This window comes from Aulonocara sp. 'chitande type north' Nkhata Bay, linkage group LG6, assembly GCF_057382095.1.
Source record: "Aulonocara sp. 'chitande type north' Nkhata Bay isolate Kocher_YH1m ecotype deep benthic linkage group LG6, A_spYH_male_GT1.1, whole genome shotgun sequence".
Lineage (NCBI taxonomy): Eukaryota > Metazoa > Chordata > Actinopteri > Cichliformes > Cichlidae > Aulonocara > Aulonocara sp. 'chitande type north' Nkhata Bay.
The window spans coordinates 6,435,173-6,462,650 of record NC_141349.1 but is presented as its reverse complement, the minus strand read 5'-3'; the positions used below and the strand labels follow the sequence as shown (position 1 = coordinate 6,462,650).

Below are 27,478 nucleotides of genomic sequence, written 5' to 3'. Positions count from 1 at the left end.
AATGATAATCAGTTTCTAATCACACGTGCTTCATTGTTGGCCATGACTAATTAATATTCAATAGCGGGTTAATCCTAGCCCCGGTTTCCCCTCAGGGAATCGAAAATGAGGTTAGCGGAGTTTTGCTTCATTTGGGTCACCTTGATTGTTTTTCTTTTCTTCTTATTATTAGCTTTGAATCTACATCACCTCATTTAGCAAACCCTCGTCACCTAGCGCAGCTGTTTTAAGGCATAAAGAAAACAATAAATCAAGTCCCATAAAACTTGCCAAAACGCGGGTCTAATAACCAAATTGAAACATGAAATGACAGGGTATCATTAAGGAGAACCCCGCTGCCGTTTTATAATCCTACAGAGACGCCGGGCAGCACATAAAAAACCGACAAGGGCAAATGCTTTAACGGAGCAGCACTCCGGCTAATTAAGTCGTTGAACCCGTTGCCCTCGACAAAGATGTCTCCTGCTGAGGGCTGGCCGGAGCAGAAGAGCAACCAATAAAAGGACACGTTGAGTCGAGGTGACACAAAGGTAGCCAATCGTATAGCGGTGCTTTAGAGCGACGCTGAGGCAGCTCTACCAGGAAACAAACAGCTACGAAAAAAAGGCTAAATAGTCGCTATCCTCCTACTGCTCTCTTGTTTTCAGCGATGTAGAGAAAAGAGGCTGAGCTACTCTTAAATAAAACAGGTAAAAATTTTATTTTTTTTGTCTCCAGGCCCGCTCCCCGTGTGAATGCGTGTGTGTTTTGGAGGCTGACAGCGTCATGCCGGCAGGATGAAAGGGATTAGGGCGCCGTTACTGTGGCAACATTAGATGGAGGGATACGCACACCTCCTCCCGCCTGCTGACAGCTGCCTGTTGGCATTGAACAATTAGCCTGTTTTGCTTAATAAACGGACCTTGGGTGTTTTCTCTTTTATGGAGTCGCCCAAATGTTTCTTTGATGCTCCTTTCAGCGGCCGTTTGTCTACATACTCATTTTGAAGCAGCAAAAAGAAAATAGCATGCCACTGAGAACCACAATAAACACAGCCGTGTAGTAGTGTTTGAGTAAAATTAGAGTTATAATAATATAGCTACATTAAACACTACCAGTAGACAAATAATACCTCTTATCACAGCAAAGAAATCCAAAAATATAACAGGTATATAACAGGTAACAGAGTATAACAGCTGATATAACCGGTCACTTTTAACAGCAAATTAGCCTATTGTACAACTATAGTCTTGTTCAGGATTTCGGAACTTACATTTACTTTAGATCTCTAAGCGGTAACCATCAGTTAACCCACACAGTGTAAGCAGAGAAGCCACAAAATGTGCAGTGTGAGTTAATGTATCAAACATGTTTAGCAAAAATAACACTTTTGTCATCTCGCATGGAAATCTCATATTTAAGGAAACATCCTGTACCAAGTTGTTTGAGATGAAGACAGTGGACACCTCTTTCCACATGGTGACCACCTGACCCCCAAGTATTTAGAATGTATAGAGAGAAAAACACTTGTGGCATGTATGATCTTGTGAAACCAGTTGCAACCATTGTTTCTTATAAAACCTTAAGGCAGGTAAGTGCAATAAAGATTTTTTGTTGTTATAGATTGAAGAAAAACATGCAGAAACTGTCTGCTTTCAAACAGCTGTGTGTCCCAAAAAGAGAAACATGGTGTAGAAAAGATGGTCTGGTTTACCCCAGCCTCAACTTTAGAAACTATATGAGATATACGTGACATTCAAAGAATGTGAGATTTTAGTAAAACTAATTAACTTCTGTAAATCCTGTAATCAAATTCCAAAGTCTGATGGAAAACATGATGCCAGAATAACAAAGGCTCTTATGGTAGCAGATTAATACGGGGGGGGGGGGGGGGGGGGGGGGGGTTGAAATCAGATGTTCATTATATACATAAGAGTGTAAAGTTAAGGTTTCCACAGATTTTTAGCCAGCAGTGATTGAGCATTGAGCAGGTTTCTAATAGTGGGGGCAGTTGTGCATGTGTAGTTTTCCTGCCTGCATAATCTGAGTTTGATTACCCTGCAGGCTGGCTGCAGTATTCAAATGCTAGCAATTAACCCATGGTAGACTGAGAGGTGGTAGTATTATTTAATAAACTCCCAGCTCAGTGTGTATCAGAATGCCAAAACTACAGTTGCAAAGCTCCTGATAATGTTTCCTTGTGTCATGTGTGGCAGCAGGACCCATGACCCTGACACGAGGATCCTTTACTTACTCCAACGGCGAGGAGTACCACGGGGAATGGAAAGAAGGCAAGACCCACCTGCTCAGTCACCCACCCATCCTCCACCACTGACTACATTTCATGAACAGCACAAGTGTTGTTATAATGTGATTAAGACTGATGCTCAGGCAGGGGAAGAACCAAATAATAATATGATAATGCTCGTAATAATTATATACATAATCTGCAGTAACATATGTGGCGTGCTTGACTTATGCCCTATTCAGAATAACAGACATCTATTCTGACATCTTACCAGCACAGGGACATTTCTTGATTCTACACACTGTACAGTTGTACAGTGATATCGCTACCATCAATTTTAAGAGAGTCCAAAATCAAGGGGACCAATTTTCCCACGTGTGGATATCTTGAAAACATCCCTTGGAAATTGCTAGCTTTTGTTTCTAAGTGAAACACTGCTGTCAGGTAAAGGAGGAACATTACCTTTTTCAATCATTTAATCAATAAAAATATTAACAGATGTTACATGCTTCCGTGGGGAAAGTAAGTACACCTTTAGCCTCAGAAGCTTATCTGGCTCCCTTTAGCAGAAATAACTTCTTGTAGGCGTTTTGCATAATAGTACATCAGTCTCTGACATCAGCTTGCTGAAATATTTGACCATTCCTCAGCGTAAAATTCCTTCAGTTGGAAGATGCTTGAGGCTTTTATTGCATGCACTGCCTGTTTCACACCCCCCCCCCCCCCCCCCCCACACACACACACACACACCATTTCGATAGGATCCACAGCATATTTTTCTTACAGCGGAATTTATTTAATTTAGAGCAGTTTTTAAAAAAATGCATTCACACCCTTTTTCTGAATGTCAAAGGAACAGCAGGCTGAAGATGCAAGAAGTTTAAATTACACAGGTTTCACTTGTCTGTCCCTAAGGAGGTTGTTAACATTGCCTGATGCAAATGTTATGCATCTCAATGAATGATAAAGGTATGAATGTAATTATTTTTTTAATGTGAATGATATGCTATTTTCTAAATCAAAATTATGGTAATAACTTAAAATGCATGTGTTATTTGTTAAATCACATTATATTTATATACAATAGCATCAAAAGTACTTCAGTGGGATGTATAGAAACTTTATTTTGTTGGTAGAAAAAACAAAATACCTCCTACACAGAGCCCACTCACACCTGGATGGGGGAAAAGGCACAGTCAGGATCCTGTTTCTTGACTTTTCCAGTGCCTTTAATACCATCCGGCCCTGTATGCTTCAAGAAAAACTGAACAGGATGGAGGTGGACCCCTGCCTGGTGGCTTGGATCTCCGACTACCTCACCGACAGGCCACAGTACGTCAGGCTGAAGGACATCACGTCTGACACAGTGGTCAGCAGCACAGGAGCACCACAGGGAACTGTGCTGTCCCCTCTTCTCTCCACCCTGTACACCTCTGACTTCTGCTACAACTCTGAATTATGCCACATTCAGAAGTTTGCAGACGACACAGCCATCATGGGGTGTATCTGGGATGATCAGGAAGAGGAGTACAGAAGTCTGGTGAGGAACTTTGTCGCATGGAGTCACACAAACCACCTGCAACTCAACACCTCAAAGACTAAGGAACTGGTTGTGGACTTCGGGAGGTCTAGAGCAGGTCCACTGCCGGTTCAGATAGAGGGGGAGGAGGTGGAGGTGGTCAACAAGTACAAGTACCTCGGGCTGTGGGTGGACAATAAACTGGACTGGTCATGCAACACAGAGCACCTGTATAAAAAAGCCCAAAGCCGACTGTACTTCCTCAGGAGGCTGAGGTCTTTTAACATCTGCAGGAAGCTCCTGAGGATGTTTTACCAGTCGGTGGTTGCTGGAGTACTTTTCTATGCTGTGGTGTGCTGGGGGAGCAGCACAGCAAAGAAGGACTCATCCAGGCTGGAGAAACTGATCAGGAGGGCTAGCTCTGTGGTCGGCATGAAGCTGGACACTCTGGTGACAGTGGCAGAGAAAAGGACATTAAAGAAACTGATGGACATTATGGACAATGCCAGACATCCTCTGCACACGGCCATTAACAACCAGAAGAGTCAGTGACAGGTTGCTTCTCCCAAAGACAAGAACTAACAGACTTAAAAACTCCTTTGTCCCACACGCCATCAGACTGTTTAACTCCTCTCTGGAGGGGAGAGGGAGGGGAAACAGGAGGACAAAGGAGGGGGGAACAACTAAGCTGTAGTGCCTCTTCACCTCACTGTGCAATACCTTTTGTGCAATACTTTTGTAAATAGTCAACGGTGCAATAGACTCAATACTTGAAATGTGCAATTCACTTGTATTTTTATTTTTATTCCTATTTATTCTATTTATCCCCTTCGTATATTTTATTTATATTGTCTCTGTATTTATATATATATATATGTGTGTGTGTGTGTGTGTGTGTGTGTGTATATATATATATAATATTCTGTAACTCTGTAACTTCTGTCGGTGCTGTGCTTTTTTGGAAATCGAATTTCCCAGAGGAACCCACCCGAGGGATTAATAAAGTTCTATCTAATCTAATCTAATTAGAATACAAGAACAGAATTCAAAATATAGTAATTCAAGAAAAAAAAGTAAATTATAGAACTAGCGTGTTGAAAAAAAGTAGCACACGACTTAAAAGTGAAAATCTTGTGGTGGTAAGGAAACAGAAAAAACAGAAAGAAAGAAAGAAAATGTGTCTCTAGTTTGATAATCAGTTGGAGCCTCCACTCCAGCATTCATGTGCTTGTAGAAAGGCTGAACAGTGTGACATAATCGAGCACTCCCTCCAGTTCACTTTTTAAACTGTAAAGCACTGCACCATCAAAGAAACCATGACAACCCAACAATAACCAGAGCCTTCAGCAGTTCAGGGTAACTTTCCAACCCCTGTGCCTTACCACTGTGAAGCATTTTACTGTCTAAGTGATGTCCTGTGGAGGCACAGTGCTGCACAAAGGTTTAAGCCTCTTTAGATATTTATAGTCATGGTAAAAAGAAAGTACACCCTCTTTCATTTCTAAGATTTTACATATCAGGACATAATGAAAGTCATCTGGTTCTTCGGTGAATGAACTACAAAACATACCATATTTTACTGTGACACCATTTCTGTAAAAAACTAAGCCACAATGCAGAAGCAGTGTATGGAAACCTTAGGTACGCTCCATGATTCAGTAGCTTATAGAACTCCCCTTACCTCCAATAACTTGAGGTAATCATTTTCTGTATAACTTTATGAGGCTGTCACATCATTGTGTGGATTTTGAGTCAATGACTGAAAAGTCGTGTAGCTGCAAAACAAACTCAAATCATCATCTCTCCACCACCATGCTGGTAGGAATGGGGAATGAGTACTGGTTCTTGTAAAGAACCAGTTCAGTTCCTTTGGAATTGTTGGTCTGCTTGCCTATCGATCTCGTTTATCGGTTCCACTTGCACTTGCTCTACAATTAGCTGATTTTAGTTCGTGTGCCAGAGGAGGAAAAAGGTGTTGCAGTCTACACCACCTATATGAACATAATTTTTTATTTTTATTGCACAAAAGTACGAGAGCTTGATGGTAAAGTGAAAACTGCACCCAGAACTGAAAGAAATGCAATCTGCTGTTAACACAACTTTGATGGTTTACAAGCATGCTAAGTATCTGCAGTGATATTTCAGCATCTACAAATGTGGCAAGTTTTTAAAAGATGCTTTAAACAACTTACATTATAAACTGTGCAAAGTTGTATCTATAGTTAGTGTTGTTATGTTAAAGGTAAATTAAATCACACCAAATATTCAGTTTTGAATTTTTGTTTAAAAATCTTACAGCACTTTGAACCTTATAGTGTTACCTTCGTAGTTACAGTACTGTATAAGTGTGTTTACATATGAACTGCAGCCCAAAACTTGTACCTGGAATGCTCCAAATACAAAGTCCACATGATTTATAGCCATGTGACAGTAAGCCCAGATAGCTTTCAGGTAAATTCTTAGCCTCTGAGTGGGCATCACATGTCAGGCCTCTCGCACGCCCCTGGTCAAAACAGTATTTTCAGTAGCAAGAACACGATTGAAGTAAGATAAGATAAGATAAAACTTTATTAATCCCTCGGGTGGGTTCCTCTGGGAAATTCGGTTTCCAAAAAAGCACAGCACCGACAGAAGTTACAGAGTTACAGAATATTATATATATATATACACACATATATAAATACAGAGACATATATAAATAAAATATACAAAGGGGATAAATAGAATAAATAGGAATAAAAATAAAAATAAAAATACAAGTGAAATTGCACATTTCAAGTATGGAAGTCTATTGCACCGTTGACTATTAACAAAAGTATTGCACAAGGTATTGCACAGTGAGGTGAAGAGGCACTACAGCTTAGTTGTTCCCCCCTCCTTTGTCCTCCTGTTTCCCCTCCCTCTCCCCTCCAGAGAGGAGTTAAACAGTCTGATGGCGTGTGGGACAAAGGAGTTTTTAAGTCTGTTAGTTCTTGTCTTTGGGAGAAACAACCTGTCACTGAACAGACTCTTCTGGTTGTTTATGGCCGTGTGCAGAGGATGCCCAGCATTGTCCATAATGTCCAGCAGTTTCTTTAGTGTCCTTTTCTCTGCCACTGTCACCAGAGTGTCCAGCTTCATGCCGACCACAGAGCCAGCCTTCCTGATCAGTTTTTCCAGCCTGGATGAGTCCTTCTTTGCTGTGCTGCTCCCCCAGCACACCACAGCATAGAAAAGTACTCCAGCAACCACTGACTGGTAAAACATCCTCAGGAGCTTCCTGCAGATGTTAAAAGACCTCAGCCTCCTGAGGAAGTACAGTCAGCTTTGGGCTTTTTTATACAGGTGCTCTGTGTTGCATGACCAGTCCAGTTTATTGTCCACCCACAGCCCAAGGTACTTGTACTTGTTGACCACCTCCACCTCCTCCACCTCTATCTGAACCGGCAGTGGACCTTCTCTGGACCCCAACCAGTTCCTTAGTCTTTGAGGTGTTGAGTTGCAGGTGGTTTGTGTGACTCCATGCGACAAAGTTCCTCACCAGACTTCTGTACTCCTCTTCCTGATCATCCCAGATATACCCCATGATGGCTGTGTCATCTGCAAACTTCTGAATATGGCATAATTCAGAGTTGTAGCAGAAGTCAGAGGTGTACAGGGTGAAGAGAAGAGGGGACAGCACAGTTCCCTGTGGTGCTCCTGTGCTGCTGACCACAGTGTCAGACGTGATGTCCTTCAGCCTGACGTACTGTGGCCTGTCAGTGAGGTAGTCGGAGATCCAAGCGACCAGGCAGGGGTCCACCTCCATCCTGTTCAGTTTTTCCTGAAGCAGACAGGGCCGGATGGTATTAAAGGCACTGGAAAGTCAAGAAACAGGATCCTGACCGTGCCTTTTCCCCCATCCAGGTGTGAGTGGGCTCTGTGTAGGAGGTACAGGATGGCATCCTCCACTCCGACATCCGCCTTGTATGCGAACTGTAGTGGGTCCTGGGTATGTTGTACCTGTGGTCGGAGGAGGTTGAGGAAGAGTCTTCATAAGATGTGACGTCAGTGCCACCGGTCGGAAGTCATTCAGCTCATTGGGCCGGTTCCTTTTGGGGAAGTGAACCATCTCATGCTGTGTGCTATAATGGAAAAAGAACAAAGTAGACAATATCCAACCCCCGATTGTTCTGAAACTGCTTCAAGTTCAGGTGTCATAATTGTTTATGCCTTTCCTCACATATTTGAGTTTAGTCATACCTAGGCCCCATGAGTATCTTATTTAAAGAAAAACTCCCTTTCCAGGCTTGTATCCTAAATAAGACTCTGCTTGTCGCTGATCTGGGCTACCACCCTAGCTGTCCATCTAAAAAGTTCCCAGTGTGACATAAAAACAGAATGGTAAATGGCCTGTATTTGTATTTACTTAGTCCCTAAGGACCCCAAAGCACTTTACACTACATTCAGTCATCCACCCATTCACACACTGGTGACAGCAAGCTACGTTGTAGCCACAGCTGCCCTGAGGCGCACTGACAGAGCCGATTACCGGCGCCACCGGGCCCTCTGACCACCACCAGTAGGCAACGGGTGAAGTGTCTTGCCCAAGGACACAACGACCAAGACTGTTGGAGCCGGGGCTCGAATCGGCAACCTTCCGATTACAAGATGAGCTGCTAACTCTTGAGCCACGATCGCCCCGCTAGAATGGGTACTACTACCTTACAGTCATTACAGTAATGGATGAACAAATGAAACGTGTAGCTACAGAGCAGGTGTTCATTGAGTTTGGGTGTTCAATAAGCTCATAAATGCATTAATCTCCTATACTCCTTCTGGATTTCCTGCATTGCATTTTATCGTCTCACTGGCTTCTTAAACAACACCCCACCGCCACCACCACAGCCCCATGTGCTGTTCTAATGCATTGTTGTTTTCAGTTTGAATCCCCCCCTGAGAATACCTATTAGCTTAAATGGATAATAGGGATGTCAGTAAAATATGATAAAAGAAAGTTAACTCCAGCAGCTTTTAATTAATGTGGGATTTCATGTCAGAATGGAGAGTCTGGAAAGAAGTGGGTGTACTGTAAGTGAGTCACAACAGCAAAAGTACTTTTGAAATGAACCTGCACTCTCACCCAAACAGATTGTATCTAATAGGGGGAAAACACAGAAAAAGGTGTCAAGCTAAAGTCAGTAAGTAATCTACACACATATGCACATATGGACCATCTGGTGCCAGTGAGCCTGCAGAGACAGGATATCACACTACCTAAACCAGCACTTGTACTATAACAAAAACAGTCAGACAACCTTTAGGGCAAGGTTAAACAAAGAACAAAAGTTTGGCACTGAAGTGTGCATGAGGCTGCGGGAGGAAACATATGTTCTCCGTATGATTAGCAATAAACTGTTAAACTGGTTTTGGCTGTGATGCACTGATATGCTCGGGTTTTAGTAAACAGCAGGGGTGGATTAAAAAAAATTTTTTAGCTCAGACATTTCAAAGTGAGAAAAAATTAGTTCACTAATAGACGGAGTGCTGCGTTGGCAAGAACTGCTCGGATTTCTTCCAGACATTTTATTTACATGTATATCTAAGTATATATTCAATATGAATCTTCAAAAAGAGGGCAGCAGCAGCTGATTCTGTAAAAAAAACCAAAAAAGTTCTACTCCTTTGGAGCAGGGACCTCGTATGTGTTATATACGGTTTGGGGTTTGTTACCAAAATAAGTTAATGTATTACACATTATTTTTCCTTTCTTTGAAGAAATGTCCCTATCCTAGTGAATAACACATCAATGAGATCTTCCTTTTAATGTTTAAGTACAAACACAAAGTTGAAAGCAAAGCTGAAAACCAGCCCAAAAGAGCACTCCGCAGCGATCAGCATAGAGATCGCTGTTTCTACTGTGGAAACAGGTTTGTAGGATTACAATTCTACAAGCCAGCTCTGCTTTGGTTACCTGTTGAAAATCAGGCTCTGGCTCCTTGGCCGGTGTCAGCATCCACTCAGCTTTAAAATCACTGGTTTGGCACACAGTCTATGCAACTGACCTGTTATTAGCAGCTGTCCTGGGCGCAGTTTGCTGTTTATTATCACATTTCATTTGTCTTTTCATGTAACACAAATTCAGGTGTCCATTTTTGAGATTATATACATTGTAGATGAATTTTCCTTCTTCCACCGCAGAAACTAAATTTAGTTGATTGTAGCGCCAGCATGCAGGAAAAAAAAGGCATGTGTTATGACTTTTTTTCTATTTGCCTAATGTGCAGATAATTGAAGAACCATTATAATGCAAGTAGTAATGTAATTACTGAATTTAGTATAGCAATATGTTACATTACTGCATTATAGAAAGTTGCATCCATAATTAATGTGTGAGCCCAAAGCTCAGGCTCCAGACAACTCAAAACACTACAATTTCAGACATTTTTTTTCTACTATTTAATATATATGATGTCACAGAGAGGATATTCCTAATATGGTCAACTCAGCTAAAACTGTAAGCACAGGAGGGCCATCTAGCTGCTGTTGAAACTTTCTATCTGTGAGTGCCAGCCAATGCGAATAAAGTTGTCTAAATGGGAGGAGCTAAAACAGTTTAGATAAATAGACAGTGAATGAAATGTAGGGCTGCACCAAGGCCCAGTATAGGATAAATAAGGATTATCTGAGCTGTAAATCCTGAAAATCTACTCTACTGGAAGGCAAGAATTGAAAAAATATTTAATTTTTGCCCAAGCTAGTTTGTTCTTCTTAGAACTTCTCGAGTGTTAAATCACTTCAGTTTCTGGTCACTTTTAAAAATATAGTTAATATTAAAGTTAATATTTACAACACAGATTGTGATGAAAATCATGTAGTCATGGTCACAAGGTCCACATTCTTTTTTAGCTTCAGATTCAAAAACATATTGCAAAATATAAGAGGAATGGTCACCCTTGACCTTTCGACCCCTTATCTGTAGTAAAATATTACCTTGCACCTTGTTTTTATTGATATTTCTACTATACCCAAAGCATCTCGTTCTTATCTTCAGCATAAGCCAGATGAAGATAGTACCTTTACCAATGTTACATAAACAGACTTCATATACACTTTGCGCATTCTATTTATTTTAACTCGAAAATTTCTATTAACCCTGCTGAATTGATGCAATAGGATGCAATTGGGTTTTGATCGCCGTGTTGTCATAAACACAGACTGATGCACGTTGCGCATCCTGTCTCTGCGTCCATGCATGCAAAGTCACTGTTTGCACACAAACATGTAGGCGTGTGTCAGACAGAGGTCTACGGTGTCACATGAATAATTCAGCGGTGCGCTGGTTGAACATAGGCCCGGGAGCTATCAGGTTACAGGAAGTAGGTTGGGTGCATCCACAACACAACAGCCAAGGCACAGCCAGAAGCCATTTACTACTGTACTTTGACCATGTGGTCATTTAACATCTATGCATTACCGCTATTGATTGACATAAAAGCCGGACAAATTCAGCTAAACCGTAATTAGCTGGAGACCATGACCCAACATAAGATTGGAGAAAGGCGTTACAAAGAAGCTGAACAGCAGATTAGAGTCTGGAGGGATCAAATTGGAGGAGACAGAGGAAATTACTGTCCCTTGCCGCAGCTGATAATCTGTACCTTCATTTAAAAAGAAAGAAAGAAAAGAAACCTTCATAGTGGTCAGCAAAACACTGACACTGCTACCACTCAATTTCATTCTATAACACAGCTGTTGAAATTCTTGGTGGGAGATGCTGCTGTTGGCACACCGCAGCCTCTTTGACACCTAACAGATTGTTATATTTCAGCGGCTAGTCTGTGAAATTTCTGCCTCAGGGTCTCACTCGCTTGTCAAGGTTCATGGAGGCTGAAGAGTTGGATTTAAACTACTGCTGGCCGTCTTCTGTATTCATACTGTTTGCTTTATGATCTCCAGCTAATACACGCACACACACACCAACATATATATATGGATTCTGGATCTTTCTGGATGTTTTTGAAAATCGAATGCAGAGCTCCAGATTTAGTTTCATCCAAATCTCCCATGAAAACCCTGCTAAGATTAGGCAGAGAGCAGCACTTTAAGCAGGCCTGACAGATGGACTGCCCAATTTACCCATGAGCTGTGAATAAGGGACAACACTCACTAGCCCCACCCCTGCCAACAGTTCGTTTCCCCTTCAATATATGAAGCCCCCAATCTTCCACTCTTCTCTCCACTCCACCAGTTTCTTACCACTTGAGCTCCCATTAAATCCTCTTCCTCTGCCATGAGCATACCGGGACCTCCTCTGCCCGTGTCCAACTGTGCCTCGCATCCAGTTATTCTGCTAATTCCCGCTGTGCTTGCTAATAGAGGTTGGCAGGGAGAAATGCTCACTCCTTTTCCCTCCATTTCTTCATCGACTGCCATCCTCCTGATGCTGGAAATTAGTCTGAGAATTAGAGGGAAAATTGGGTCTCACCTCTCAGGGAACATTTTAAGAGGTGAAAAATGAAAGCTAGCAGCTCACCTTTTTGTCTGCTCGCACCAATTATGAATCTCCCAATCTGCTAACTCCAAAATCTAATTAAAGTATAATAACACATCTGCCATCTCTCTCGCGCTCTCTCTCTTTTCTTCACTCAGTGACTTCTACTGAAAACTATACAGGTACCAGTCAGGTTTTGAGTCCTCAGTGTTGCATAGTGCAAAGGGTCTGAATGCTTTTAATACATATTTTTGTTTTGTGCAAGATAATTCAGACCAAGTGCATAAATACTTAAAGAAAACAGTGAATATAAAGCAGCGACTGTGCCAAAAAATCAGAGGAGTTTCATGTTGTTCTATAAACAGTTTTAAAACAGTAGTTGTGAACAAATGCAGTACTATTTGCTGAGATGCTGCCTCAGCATTTTAATTTAGGAAAAAAAATGAACTACATTTTTGTTGTTGCATTTATTTAAACAAATTGGATACATAGTGTTTTGATTAGTGTATAGACATGACAGTTCTATCAATCTAATTTCTTTCATTAACTTTTGGATTTAAAGTAAATGCCATAGATCTAAAAGATGGGCACAGCCACTATGAGATTACCATTTGGTTTCTGCACTCTCTTTTCAAGGTTCAGTGCATTCCGGGCATTTTTTTGCTTTTTTTTCTTTGAGAAGTGACCATATTTGGATGAGATTAACTATGTGCAACAAGGCAATGATGTTTAACCTTCCAAAATCTTCCTCTTTTTACACACAGCAGAGAAAATCAGTAAATGGTAAATGGCCTGTATTTGTATAGCGCTTTACTAGTCCCTAAGGACCCCAAAGTGCTTTACACATCCAGTCATCCACCCATTGGTGATGGCAAGCTACATTGTAGCCACAGCCACCCTGGGGCGCACTGACAGAGGCGAGGCTGCTGAACACTGGCGCCACCGGGCCCTCTGACCACCACCAGTAGGCAACGGGTAAAGTGTCTTGCCCAAGGACACAACGACCGAGACTGTCGGAGCCGGGGCTCGAACCGGCAACCTTCCGATTCCAAGACGAACTCCCAACTCTTGAGCCACGATCACCACAAAATGTTTTTGCATTTTATTAAAGAAATTTGAAGCAGGTGTAAATGTAAAAATCTTATATAAATCTTATATTTAAAATTGATACATAAGGATATGCATAAAACCATATTACATTAGGGCAGCAACTTTTGAAGTTTGATATGGATTTTTTGCAACAATATTTGAACAATATTTGAACAGACAAACACAACACTGAGAAATTCTAGCTACAGGTATCAGAACAGCATCCATGTGCCAGGTCATGAGGTCCCCCATTTCCCATCACCGCTTATTTTCATTCAAGAAGAGATTATTGTGGAATGTGTGATAGAAAATGTTAAATATCTATGTCTACTCATTTGAAAATATGAAATTTAATTTAGGTCTTTCTTTAGAGGAAACAAAACATTCGTCTTGACCTGGGTCTTCATGTGCAGAAGTCAAACCAGTGTTTTACAAATGAACCAATATCCTGTTAAGGCCACTATGTTTAACAGCCAGAACTGTGAAGATATGAGTGAAACTATGCTGTTTTTGTTCCACGGTGGAAGTTCATGGTCATGCTTTTCCTTTAATCCTGTCTGTCATGGTTCCACTTATTCATTTCTTTAGTTAAAGAAATGTCATCTTCTCTCATTTATAAGAGAGAATACAGGATGATATAAACACACGCGATACAATCATCTCATGTAGGTGGTATGAGCCCTTAATTGTCCTGTTTTCAGGGATAAAAGGACCTTTCAATATCTGTGTCTGTGACCTCTTAGTAACATCCTTTCACACTGATTTTGTTTTCTATCCTTGAGGAAGGAAGCATGGCCTGAAGGTTTGTGTGCCATTTCATACATTGTAGCATTCATTCATAAACAAATTGGAAGCTCTTAGAAGACCAACAAACTCACTCATTTATGAAAAAGCTTTCAGTTTTCCATTCTGTTTTAATTCATAGACGCTTAGTTAAGCCTTCCTAAATGCATTTTAGTTGTGAGGTTGGAAGAGGGCATCCATGAGCCCTGTTTGGTTCTTTTTTAACAAAGCTAATACCATAGCTCATGACCATGAGCCTCCTGGTGGTGCAAAGAGTTAATCCCGAGAGAGTCTTATTAGTATATTTAACTTCAAGTAGGAGATGTAAGGGGCGAAATGTGTGCAAAAGTGTGTAGTAATCAGTGGGCATTTCAAATACTTCTAGCTGTTTTTTGGGGTTTTTTTGTTTGGGGTTTTTTTGTGTGGTTTATGTGATTTTGTAAAAAAAAAACAAAAAAAACCCTCTCTGCTCGTGTCTTAGATTTTTATTTTGCTGGAAGTGATTGGTGAGGTGATTTTTATCCTCTTGCAGGTCTTCGTCATGGCCTGGGTCAGTTGACCTTCAGCGATGGGACGTGCTACACTGGACAGTTTGAAAATGGCCTCTTCAATGGTTGTGGGGTGCTGGTCTTTCCTGACGGCTCCAGGTTTGTCAGTCACTTTTTGCACACTCTGGTTGTTAAACCTTGAAACTCTGCACCTGAAAATTTAAAACCTGCAAATAAGTATGTCGTACAGAAGATACAACCCCAGCCTCCTCCTGAATGAAACCTGTCTGATTTGTTCCTTCATTACTTCTGTCATGTAAATAATGTACATAATGCTTGTGCTGGTTTTCAGCTTTATTTCCATACGAAATAATCAATGTGAGAAATTTATACAACAGTAGAAGAGTACAACAGTATCTCAACAGTCTAACTTTGGTGGTACATGTGACTGAAAAAGCTTCTGCACAGAGCTGAAAGAAGGATAGATTTTGTTTCTTTCTCTGCTTCTGTTGATTAAAAATATCCAATCATAAAGACATCGAGAACAATGCAGCTAAATGAAGCATGATGAGCACTGCTGTGAGGAAAGGACTGTCACACACAAAAGCTGAGGTGAAAAATCAATGAGAAGATATTCTAGTGCAGACCTACTCTGTACTATGTTACCTCTCCATGGAAATTCTAAGAGGCAACACGAATAACATGACACAGAGGAGCTGGGGTGGCGGCGGGTTGTGTGCGTCAGCAACTGTCTGCAGATATATGTATAATATATATATATATATATATATATATATATATATATATATATACATATATATATATGTTATGTCATGTTATTCGTGTTGCCTCTTAGAATTTCCATGGAGAGGTCCAAATAGAGCAATACTGAATAATATAAATTATTGCAGATTGAATAACAATTCATCTAAAATTAGAGTATGTAAGGAGGTGTTTTTTTATTAATAAGGATCTGTTGACTGTTTGCAAATTATCCTTCACATACCTTTTATCACCAACACAAATTGTAAAATTCAGACACTAAAATTAACGGCAGGAAGGTGGCTGAAGGGGTCAGTCTTTTTTGTGTCCTTACATACAATGAATAAGTCAATGCACAATTTGAATATTTAGTTTCCCAGTCTCGAAAAAAAGAGAAATAAGCAGAGAAAAAAAATACAAAGCAGATTGTAGCACAATGACCTGTGCAGTTGAAAAAGAAAAACCAGAAAAACCTCAGAATACTGTGAGTGCTTTCATGGCCTCAATATGTTGAGTATTTTATTGTTGGCTGCTTCCTTTTATTTATTCCTCATACATGAATTTTATCTGTATCTCTCTGTTGGCTTTGTCACCCAAGATATTTATAAAAAAAGATGTCAGCCCAATAAAGATTCAGTTAATTCAAGAGAAGGTGAAGTGTTCAAGTAGAGCACGGCATAGGATAAAGAAGCAACGTATTGCCTGTTCAATGCCATCTGTTGTATTTTTGTTTGCACAAAAAACAACTGATTAATCCTTCAAAGTTCTTTGGAAACACTAAAACATGTATTTCAGGCTAAGTGAATAATATTTAAAGGTTACGTGAATAATAAAGAGAACATATATCTTTTCAGTTACTGCCTGTCGAGTTCTGAGAAGCCTTTTAGTTTAGATGAACTTTGTACTCAGCTTGAATTCACAGAAGTTACAATAAGTTTAATTAGAAGCCCAGTGTTGTTTGAAAAAGGAGCAAATCTCCTGTTGCACTGCCGGTGTTTTGCGCACTACGTTGCAATTACTTTAAAGAAACAATGCAGAGGAAAAACGCTCAAGAGACTGTTAGAGACGGATTTCACATGCAGCTTTTTATTGTCATCCCTCTTATCCTGTTGATTTTTTTAACCCTACTTTGCTCTCTTGCAGTTCAGCCTTTTGTTAATTTGTGCCTGTTTGACACTGAAGTAATTGTGTTCATGCTGTGTGTTAAAAAGGCTGACACTCTACACTTAGATTCATGCTAAGCTTATTGTACAGCAGTGACTACAATACGCCATGGATCTGATTCTGGCTCCTTCACTGAAATACTGTCTGGTTTAGTTAAACAGGGTGGGTTAGTAGTAATAGACTATATGTCGTAAAAAGGTTTGCAATCAGTTTTTAAAAAAAGATGAAAAATATCTGACATCTAACATAAAAACTATATTGTTTTCAAGGTTATTAGTTCCCTTTATCGTCCCCCTCCTGTCTACTTACTATTTTGTCTTTTAGTATCTTCCATGTCAAGTCTGTCGTGTCTCCATTTTAGTTTATGTTTTGTCTGTGTCAAGCTCATGTGGCTTAGTCTCTCAGTGTTTGTGCTTCCTCGTTTCCTTTGATAATCCCGTGTCTCCTGTGCTTCATGTTCAGCATTGCCTTCCCTGTCCTGTTATGCCTGATTTTTCCCTGCTGTGTTTCCCAGCTGTTTCCACTCCCTCATCACCTTTCTGTGTGTATTTCCCAGTTTCTTGTACCTCCTATTGTCATTCCAGGATTAGTTCATGTAATTCGATGTTTTTAGTTTTTTTTTTTTTTCATGTTTAGCTTTTATGGTGGTGGATTATTAGCTCAATAAATGAATCACCTTTTATTAAGATTAATCTGTCTCATTTGGGTCCTCCACATCACACTTCGCATGGTCTGTTTATGAGGCTAAAAAACAAAAAACTTAATTTATTGAGTCCCCGATGCTCCGTGAGTGGTTTGTCGCAAGCTGGGCGACGTATTAGCCAAAGTCCTAGCAGCATTCGCGACTAACGTAAGCTTTGTGTCAATGTGATATTTTAACCTGGAAGTGCCTCAGGGAAAACAAAATTCCTTCTTGCACAATGTGCGTAATACTTTATGTGGGTCGACTGTTCCATCTTGTTACTTTTTTAATACTCAAATTTCCCATCGAGAGGGCAAATGTGCCTTTATCATCTTCCATATTGGTTCATTGGTTCTGGTCACTACCAGATCAACTGCCCATTTGCACATGTGCGAAGGCAACTTTACTTGGACAAACTGCCCGAAATGCGTTGACAGAAACTTTTCGGGGATTCTGAGTCATTCTACACTCCAGATGCGTTAATTGTATTAAAAATTTTAATTGTGCTGACCTTGATGTCGGATTAATTTGCGTTAACGCGTTAATTTCGACAGCACTAATATATATATTTTCACATTTTGGTGGTTGTGTCTGTGTTATGGTATAATTTGTCATTGAAATCAGTTCATTTCTATTTATATAGCGCCAAATGACAACAGCAGCTGCCTCGGGGTGTCGTATATTCAACCATTAATTTTGAAGTCTTTCACATGTCTTCAGATTACATTATGTAGCAACTGCATTTGGCTTGTTCGTGTTAGTTCTATTTCCCATAGAGAGAAATGAGTGTGTAGATTACTGTACATTATTGAATTTACTTCAATCTATAGGGAAAATAAACTAGCTTTCTTTTTAGCTGTACTTTCTGCTCTTGCTAGCTAGCTGTGTAACAAGGAGATAAACAGAGACAAAAGCAAAAGTCTTGATTTATCTTTGTATTTATTTATTTATTTTTTCATAACAGCAAATGGCAAAGAGAAATGAAGTAACAAGCTGCCTATTGGAAAAAGGTTACTGCATGAATAACTGATTACCTGAAATGTAAAACTAATCCTTTATGTTACATATTATAGTTTTTTATTTTTTAAAAAGTATTTAATGCTGTCTCCTTATCCCTAATCACTTTCCAATGCCTTACGCCCAACACCATCAGGCAATAGTGACAGATCCATATTGCTTCCTATGATTTTGTTGTGTTCCTTCACATATTTCTTTTCTCTGGAGTTATTTTGGTTGTAATTTCTAATCAAAACATTCTTTTTGCCATAGGAAGAAATGTTGAGATTCCAACATTTGGCTTTTTAAAAACCACAAAAAAAACCCATTTCATATTTTAAATTCTTAAAAGAAACCCTGAAAAACTACATTTTTCCACTGCCTCTATGAACTTTAGATGACACGCTTACGGAAAGCTTTGGTACTTTAGTGCAGCTTTACATTTTAGTCCAAAAGCTTTTTGTGCTTCTGTACCGCTCATAATTTAAATGCTCAAGGACAGAATTAGTGAGTCAATAAAGCTTTTGTATTTTTTGTAAGTTTAAAATCATACTTTAAAAAAAATGTCCTTCTTTACTCACCTACTTGTTCCTTTTCTCTTCTGCAGTCCTGGAATTTGCCCCTGTCTTTCATGTAAATGCATTTTTATGTGAATGTTTTTTAGGTATGAAGGAGAATTTGTGCAGGGGAAGTTTCAAGGTGTCGGCGTCTTCACTCGCTTTGATGGCATGAAGTTTGAGGGCGAATTTAAAAGTGGCTGTGTGGATGGCTATGGTAAGACCTTATATTCTGATACTCACTATTAGATTATTTAGAGATTTTGGATGAGATTGACATTGCTAGCATCTTAGTTTTTGCATACTCTATTACTACCTTTAAATATGATGTATCAGGTAATTTGGATTTCATTTGGAGGAATTCTTCAGTATTATGTGAGTTAAAAGGGAAGCCTGCTTTATTGCAATGCTGTCTATGAAAAAACATTTTGAAAAGCTTAAAAGTATCTAAATTTGGAAATCTCTGGCTTGTGTTGCTTGCTGGACTTTAATGTTTATGCTTTTTTTTTATTGTTTAAGTTATTAAATTAAGGTAGTAATTCAGATGTATGTTTTCAACTAACCCTCCAGTCTCAGTGGTTTATCTGTCTGTGGTTCCAACTACTTTAAGTGTTTTTAATTATATTAAACAGTGAAAGGTGCTAATTGTCTGGTCTGAAGCTACCGTGTGTCTGGGCACAGAGTCTCTGTAGGTAATCAACACATTTTTTATTTGAAGGCTGTTGTGTGGAGAGGGCGGATCAGTGTGTCAGTGTGACAAGTGGTGATTTGTTTGTGCTTGTAAAAAAAAGAGATGGAACATAAAGATTCCTCCAGTTTCCTGACAGTTGAAGACCAGAAATCAGAGCTGGTTCGAGCGGTGGTTTAAATGTAATTTTTTGTTGATTGTTATTATCCCGAGTTCCCAACTCTCAGCTGAGGTGATGATGTATTTCAAATGAAGAAATTAACTTAAAATTTAAAAGTTAATGTAAAATTAACTTGAAGTTATTGCCATGGTTTCTTATAGCCACATTTAGGACCAGAATTTAGTTGTTGTGAGTCTGAGTAGCAGTTCTATACTGTGTTTGGTGTAAGTAGCACACCAAACATCAGTGTCACATATTTTCCTGTTCCTAACCAGCCTTGAACCAATTCAAAGAGCAAAGGTCATGTGACTGCTCAAACTCCTGGCTACACTGCTGAGTTCTAACAGCTTAACATGATACATCAGATACTTGGGTGGGGTGCTCTGCCACAATACAAAAGGTGTTCAGCTACCCTGAACACCCCCCACCCCCCCAACACTGGCAAAAAAAGGGGTTGAGAATAAAGTTGAGATATTTTGACTACATGATATACATTCAATGGATATGTTATTAGGTACACCTTGCCAATTGGAACCCTTTTTGCCTTCAGAACTCCTTTAATTCTTTGTGTCATCAACAACTGTGCCACATTCAAAGTCACTTTAATCACATTTCTTCCCCATTCTGTCGCTCGGTGTCTGATGCTCAGTGATAGGCTGATTAGATGTTTGCGTTAACGAGAAGCTGAACAGACGTAAGGTTGTATAACAGTTAAATGAACATGCTTACTAAGCAAATTTAAAGACTTTTGAATGAATGAACTACAATACAAATGATATACAAGTTTTCATTTTTTTGTTCAGAATTATTGTGTCGGTGTGATTGTTTTATTTTAGTCAGGCACAAGTAATGTAGGGAAGAACATTTAAAATATGAAGAAGGAGGGAAAGCGGACATTTCTTGTATAAATTCATTTGATGAAGGCTTTTAATACGTTTTCTTTGCTGCTTTAAATTTTGTTAGCAATTTTTTGGTATTGTATCCACTTTCGTTGTTTTTGTCATGTGATCTCCTAAACACTGAGGCAATATTTTAACATGTTGGGAACTAAACTGATTTAATCTCTTGCTTGTTGGATGAAGCCAGTAGTTGGTTAGCTTAGCTTAGCATAAACACTGCTCTCCTGGCCTCGTGCAAAGGTAGCAAAAAACAACTTTCTACCACATTATTTCAAGCCAAAGCTAACACTTTGTTTCTTGTTTGTTACATCTGTACAAAGCTCAAGAGTAAAGATGACAGTCTGTCATTTTAGGGGCTGTTATGTGACAGGCTACAAATAACCTGCTGGACTCCCCAGTAGTTGCCAGGCAACTTGTCCCAAAGATGCGAAAGCAGCCTTCAGAGTCAAAGTCTGTGCTGTGTACATGGACCATCCACCCTTTGAACCCCCTCCTTCTGACTTCTGTGAAGCATAAGAACATGACACACTGCCAGTGAACATTAATCCAGGCAGCAATTACATTTCCTGCTAAAGCAGACAGTTATTTTCAGAGACAGAAAATTCAAAACAGTCCATAAAGGCAGCCAGATCTGACACTTCTGGCCATGTGTCACTTGTTTGATGAAGTGAGTTGTGTCTCGAGTATGGCTGTTAGTCAGTTTCCTCCGTACCTGTTTGCTTTGATAAAATGCATGATGAGAATTTTGTGTGGTGCAGGAGTGCTGGCGTTTGTGGACGGAGGCCCCGGAGGAGGCACCCACGAGGGTCTGTTTGAGACCAGCCAGCTGATGAAGAGAGAGAACAGCCAGGGAGCTGTGCAGCGGGCGCAGGCGGCAGCTGCCAAGGCCCGAGCTCTGGCCATGTGACGTGGACTACATCACCCACAGTGCCCCAGTACCAGAATCATCCTCCCAACACTACCCCCTTGGTTTGAGGTGTTTAATTTTTCCTTTAATTTTATTACTCTTTGGCTCCTTCTCATCCACTTTTTGTTGGACTGGTAAGTTAGTTTTTAGGATTTTATTCTTATACGTCTGTTCTATCTCTCATTCATGTAACATGCAGTATGCGCAGAGAAGAAATGAATGGCTCCCTTAAGTTTTGTCAACACAGCCACTGAATCAGGATCTGCTGAGCCAAACGCAGATTTAATGTTCAGTTCACACACTGGTGCTAAATCTGTTTCAGGGTCAGGTAATCTGACAAAACACAGAAGTGCATGTGGACGTTTTCCAGTAAACACTGATTTGGTGAGTTTCATGTCAAAAGAATATCTGACATGTGAGTTTAAAGTGACCTAAATTTATTTTAAAAAAGAAGACAATATTTATGTTTCAAAGTGAAAGTGCACAAAAAAATAGTTAGACTTTATATTTCTGAATAAATTAACTATTAACAAATGGTAGATAAACAAAAGTAAAACAAATTATTCTGATTTGATTTAATGTTTATTTTTACTGGTGAATTCTCAAGCCTAACAAATATAAAAGTCATAACTGGTTTAAAACCAAAGATTACATTTTTAATTTTTAATCACAGTTTTATTCAAATTTATTGATGTAAAACTTGTGTTAGAGCTGTTTTGTCTTCAAATATTCAGCAGAGCGCTACAGACCATGGCTATAACAAAGGACGTAAATGTGGTAAAAAGTAACTTTATTGCATTACACAGCAGACAACCAACAAACAGGGGACAGGCACATTTTCATTACTAACATAAAAAATACAAACGTATTTGATTTAATAAGAGATTATTCATTTAGGAACAAAAGCAACAGTAGATTCAGTACTCAATTCTAGTCACTTGAATTAGTGTTTCAGCAGCACTGACATGCTTTCACATGGAAATGAAGTCATTCATATACGTTTAGAACAAAATGTCTAAAAACTTTATTTTATAGGTCTCAGATTTTAATGAGCGATTTCAAAGAATTCTGCCATGTGATTCTAATTAGAGTCAAAATACAGACCATGAATAAGTGGAACGCTGTTATTTACTTCATTGCTTGAGACAGTGTAGCAGAAGTCAGCTGACACTGCAAATATATAAACAAAGCTTACAGTTTCAGGTACTGTTTGTATAAATGAAATTTACAATTACAAAGAGAAATGAGTTACTGCTTGAGAACTGTCCACATAGGTCAGCTCTAAGGAAACTTACACAACAATGGATTGCCTGTTTTTAGTCAAATTAAATATAAGGGAAAACTATTCAAAAAGGTGTCAACAGGCTTCATTCTTACTTACCACTAAATCTGAAATAAATCAATGAAAGGAATGTTTATTTTCATATCAGCACTTGTTTTGAACATCAGCTCACCAGATCAGTACTTTCTGGGTTTCCTACCTTCCCTTTAAAATGCGTGTTTTTTTTCTGACCTCTTATTGGTGCTCTAAGGAGAATACAGATTGTTCAGTTTGAGTCAGAGAGATGTCAGGAGGGCCTTGGTTAGAGACGATGTGAGCAGCGTTTGGTGGTCCTTTTCACTCAGTGCCGTTACAGCTCAGTCTGATTACAGAACAGCAGGAACATCTTCCTCAGTGCCAAACACACAGTGCCAAGCGGCTGCAGCTGATCCCGAATCAGTGGCTTATTATCAGAGAGGAAGCTGGGAGGGGGGAGGATGGGGATTAATAGTGAGGAGAATGGGAGTGCCTGCATTGTCACAGGCTGCAATAATGAGTACAATTTCTGTTTTGGAGGTGCAATTTGATAATAGCATGCAATTTATGTTTGAAAGCAAGATTTTCCTTCCACCGGCAGTTGAGGAGCTTCCTGCTCTGTCAGGAAAGAAAGGCTTTGTAGGTGAAAGGGAGGGCCATCTGATGAAGGAGAGGCTCAAATGACTTGAAGGGTTTCGTGGGAGAACTATGTGCACCTTTTTCTGCGTGAAATTTGAGCCATTTTCTAAGAAACAGCATTAAGATTATGCCTCTTTTTTTAAATGTCAAAATGTAACCTCAATTTATGTCAAAATCCATGAACCAAAAACATTGTGTATTTTTGCAGTGCAAATCTTCACATAGGCCAAGGTTTTCCAGCAAGGTAAAACATATTGTAATGTGCTCTATGCACTTTTCTTTTTTACTCTTCACAACCCTTAATTATGTCACTTTGGAGTCTCATCTGATGTTTACAGTTTGTGTATCCTACCCCCCCCAAACAAACGAAAAAAGTAAGTAGCACATACTTTATGTGTATCATACCTGCTGGGAATCAGTGGCCATCTATGTAATGAGACTGGTGGTGTAGATGTGCTATATATATATGTGTGTGTGAATGTAGTCGTACTGTTGTGGGTGGGGGTTGGGGTATTCAACGTGTAATGGAGTTAAGTGTCAGTTACGTGAATGTTCCAGTGTGCAATTAATTTGGGATGTGGTTTGGGGGCCGATGTCTTCCCTGCTGACCAGTTTGACAGCGACATCTAAAAGAGCTGAAGTGATGGAGGCATCTTACACCTTTTAATTGGCTTTGGGATCCAAACAGAAACTGTCAAACATATGCGGTTATTAGGGGATGACGTGGGCTGGGTTTCCACTGGAATAATCTTTAGTCTTATTCACTGTATTATTTCAGACAAAAATGTTGTGACTATGTTCATAGAGAATCTTTTAACTTTGTCCTGTATTGTATTTAACTGAATGATCCCATGTTCCTTCACAGTCTTAGAAAACAAAGAGGATAATGAAACCCTTTAAAATGCACCTTAAAACCTCAACTTTAAAAGTTGCCATGTGATATTAACACGGATGACTGTCTCTCAGCATTAGCAAAGTTACGCTTTCTAATGTGGGTATGACTGAAATCATTGGTTCACTGTGATGAGTATTAATTATTAATGAGGGTGCCATCTAAATCCACCCTAAAACAGAATTCACATATTTCAGAAAAAGTCAAACGATCTCTAAGAATGTAGCTTTGAGACAGTTTATGGACTTAAAGAGAGAATTAGGTTACATGCTATCTGCCATAGCTTTTAGAGCTGGTTGGAACATTATAAAAGGAGAATGTGAGGTCTTGAATTAAAATTGATAGTCACAGGAACATTGAACTGTTTTCTTTGGGGGTTTTTTATTTGTTTGATTTAAAAACAAAGCATTTCAACTCTTAATTCTCACTAGATTATCTAAGATCACTAAAATAAATAATAATACGCTAAGAAATAGTTTTACGTTTTGGTGCCATGTCCACATCTGTGCCAAGTATGATGCTAAAGCCAGATTAAGCTAAGTAGCTTAATTGACTTAATTGTTCAGTCTTCTCCTAGGCAGTGGGCAGTGAGTGATTCTTAAGTTCTCATATAATTCTTTATGATTACCGTATAAATTTTATTTAACTGAAAGTGTGATATTTTATAGACAAAGCTATTCTGCTCTTTCATGTTATTCCCCAACTTTGTGCAAAGATACGCTAACACTAGGAAATTAGTCTTACTAATCAAATTTGACTCTTCTTCAGTTTAAAATAGTGATTGAAATAATTCAAACCCTAAAAATAAATATTTTGTGCACACATTCTGTACACAGGAGAGAGGCTAGAAATATGACTTTCTGCACATTTCAGCATCATTTCAAACAAGGTTCTCCTTTTTTTTCTTGCATGTTAGGCTTTTCCGCATTGATTAATCTTAAAATTATTAGGTAGAAACTGAAAACTGACTGCATTTAAAAAACACTGTAACAGGTTAAATGAACAAGAGTCACCTTGAACTGCAGCTGATATATAAGTTGCTTCCAGCTGTTTAAGAAGTCTTTCCTTTAGGCTTGTTTGCAAACACAGCAGCATCAAAGAGCAGCAGGATCCATATCAAAATGTCCAAAGTCACATTTATTCATTTTCTTCAGTTATTTTTGTCAGCAGTGTAAACAGCACATTGTGTCTGATTAGTCCTTACTAGAGACTATTGTGTCTTTAATGGTTAATTCTTTTCCTTCCACAGCTTCAGCAGCACTTTCTCTTATTAAACCCCAAATTATGATCAATTAAATAAAATAATTACTGAATATTAAAATTAATAGCCTATGATTAACCTTTAATTATAATCTATTAGTAGTTACGTCACATACATCAATCCACCATGAGTCTCACTTCAAGTGGTAGCTATAAATTGGGAGTGCTGTGGTTTATTATATTCTTAAAAGGATCATTCATCAAAATGTAAACATAAAGACAAAGAACAGTTAATTTTTTATGCAAAAGGATGGAATGAAATAAAGTGAATACCGTTTTAGGTGGGATTTCTAACAGTCTGAGGACTCGATGCCTTTTAAATGGGTTATTTTAACAGTGAAATGCCATTTTTGAGGACAGTTTTCTTTCTTTCTTTTTTACTGAGGCTCTCTGACTGTTTCATTTACACCAGGAATCCATTGTTGTTGTTATTCTTGGTGTCTTGAGCTGCATGTACATTTTAATATTTTCTCTCTCTTTCAAGAGGCATTGCCTGAGTCTGTATAGAGAGAAACGGACACTTAATTCACACACATGTGTGAGGAATGGAGACATAATCAGTGTCTATAATTTCATTAGTTCCACAGTATTTACTTCTCACACTCTTTCACACAAACACGCACACACTTGTGCTTAGACTGTCCTTATGTACGGCACAAACAAAAACAAGCCCATTACCATAATCACCACTGTAATGAGAAAATAGGGCGAGAGCAATCCAGGGCTCTTTAACAGTTGTTCAACAAGTGAGAGAATCAACACTGCTTATGAAAAATGAGACACAGTTACTTAATCGAGTGCCTGAACAAAAACCTTCTTCTACTGTGCTTTGAGTACCGGCTGACTGTTTTACTTACTCTTATTACTTTGTCTTAAATCTTTTTGTCTTTTTGTGTGTTTTTGTGTTTGTGCTTAATAAAGGGAAAACATGAGTGTGGGGTTGAAGGGCAGCAGTTTACCAGTTTATCACACTGGTGAGATGATTGCCTGATGAGTAACAACCAACTCACTGCCTTCACTCACAGTATGCCTTCATATTTGTTTTGGGTATTTTAAATACCTGAGAGATGGAAACTGAAACATTACACAAGGTTTTTCCAAATATCTGGATTTTAGAGATTTTTTGGACTTTTCAGCAACAAAGGGAAAAAATGGCTCAGGTCTTACATTATCTTGCTGTCGAGATTTTATCCTGAAATACGCCATGAAAATATACAACAATAGCTTTTGTTGGAGTAAAACTGGTGTCTTTAAGGGGCTCTCTGGCAACTTTGTTTGAAATAAGCAGAACTTGCTTTACGTTATAGAAAAGCCTATCAAGCTGCATAATGGGAAATTTAGGATTCGGCACTGGGGCATGATCCAGACTAGGGATGCATGGCTGTTCTGCAGAGAAATATTTCATGCATGGTTTTCAGTCGTCTATCTGATCTCCGATGGAACAGATATGCTTCTGTTTTAATCAGTTCAGCTTTCTGCTTAGAAGGCAGTTTGTGTTTCATTTGTATTGCACATTTGGTGGCCAGAAAGGTGTGTTTGTACTTTGAGTGTATTTTCTTCCATTTCACGCACATAAATAAAATCATTGTGAATGAGGTGAAGCCAGCACCTCCATACTGTGTAGAAACAGAGAATCCTAGAGCAGCTATTGTGCTGCTTATGTTATGCCTCCTGTGTTGACATAGTTTAAAGTTAGGATATGTCAGCCTCTGCTGACTGAATTTCACCCATTTAAGTGGAATATGAAATTGCTGCAGTACCCCTTTAGAGGGAATAATTGTTGAGCCATTAAAAAGACTGAACGTCTCTCAGTTCTGTGTGCTGACAGCCTGATGAGAGCACTTCTGCTAATTCAGCCAAAGGAAAGCTCCACAGATTAGAGGCAGATTAGAGTTTTTTCAGGACTGTTTGGTCAAAGAAGCCAATCAACACAAAGTAAATGACATTTACTGTTTAAGGTAAAAAAAAAAAGTTATTTGTCAACTGAAAATAGTTGCACTAAAATATGATTACCAGC

The 27,478-nt window shown here is 39.1% G+C and overlaps 1 protein-coding gene across 2 annotated transcripts; it reads left to right on the top strand.

Annotated features, from left to right (window-relative positions):
- The first annotated feature begins 577 nt into the window (after positions 1–577).
- Positions 578–24,131, top strand: LOC147327148 (MORN repeat-containing protein 4-like). Of its 2 annotated transcripts, none has more exons than XM_086294779.1 (5): positions 578–689; positions 2,196–2,270; positions 14,603–14,717; positions 18,827–18,936; positions 21,225–24,131. In XM_086294779.1, the coding sequence occupies exons 2-5, from the start codon at positions 2,204–2,206 to the stop codon at positions 21,371–21,373; spliced, it is 441 nt and encodes a 146-aa protein (XP_086150905.1). In that variant the 5' UTR covers positions 578–689; positions 2,196–2,203; the 3' UTR covers positions 21,374–24,131. The 2 variants fall into 2 exon arrangements, with proteins under 2 accessions (XP_086150905.1, XP_086150907.1); XM_086294781.1 differs by having other exon boundaries at positions 587–689; positions 2,199–2,270.
- The last annotated feature ends 3,347 nt before the right edge of the window (positions 24,132–27,478 follow it).

What these genes read in the sequence shown, in the direction of transcription:
- LOC147327148 (XM_086294779.1), top strand. Translation starts at nt 2,204, where the DNA reads ATGACCCTGACACGAGGATCCTTTACTTACTCCAACGGCGAGGAGTAC. An exon ending in CCACGGGGAATGGAAAGAAG is followed by an intron (nt 2,271 to 14,602) that starts GCAAGACCCACC and finishes ATCCTCTTGCAG; the next exon opens with GTCTTCGTCATGGCCTGGGT. An exon ending in GTCTTTCCTGACGGCTCCAG is followed by an intron (nt 14,718 to 18,826) that starts GTTTGTCAGTCA and finishes AATGTTTTTTAG; the next exon opens with GTATGAAGGAGAATTTGTGC.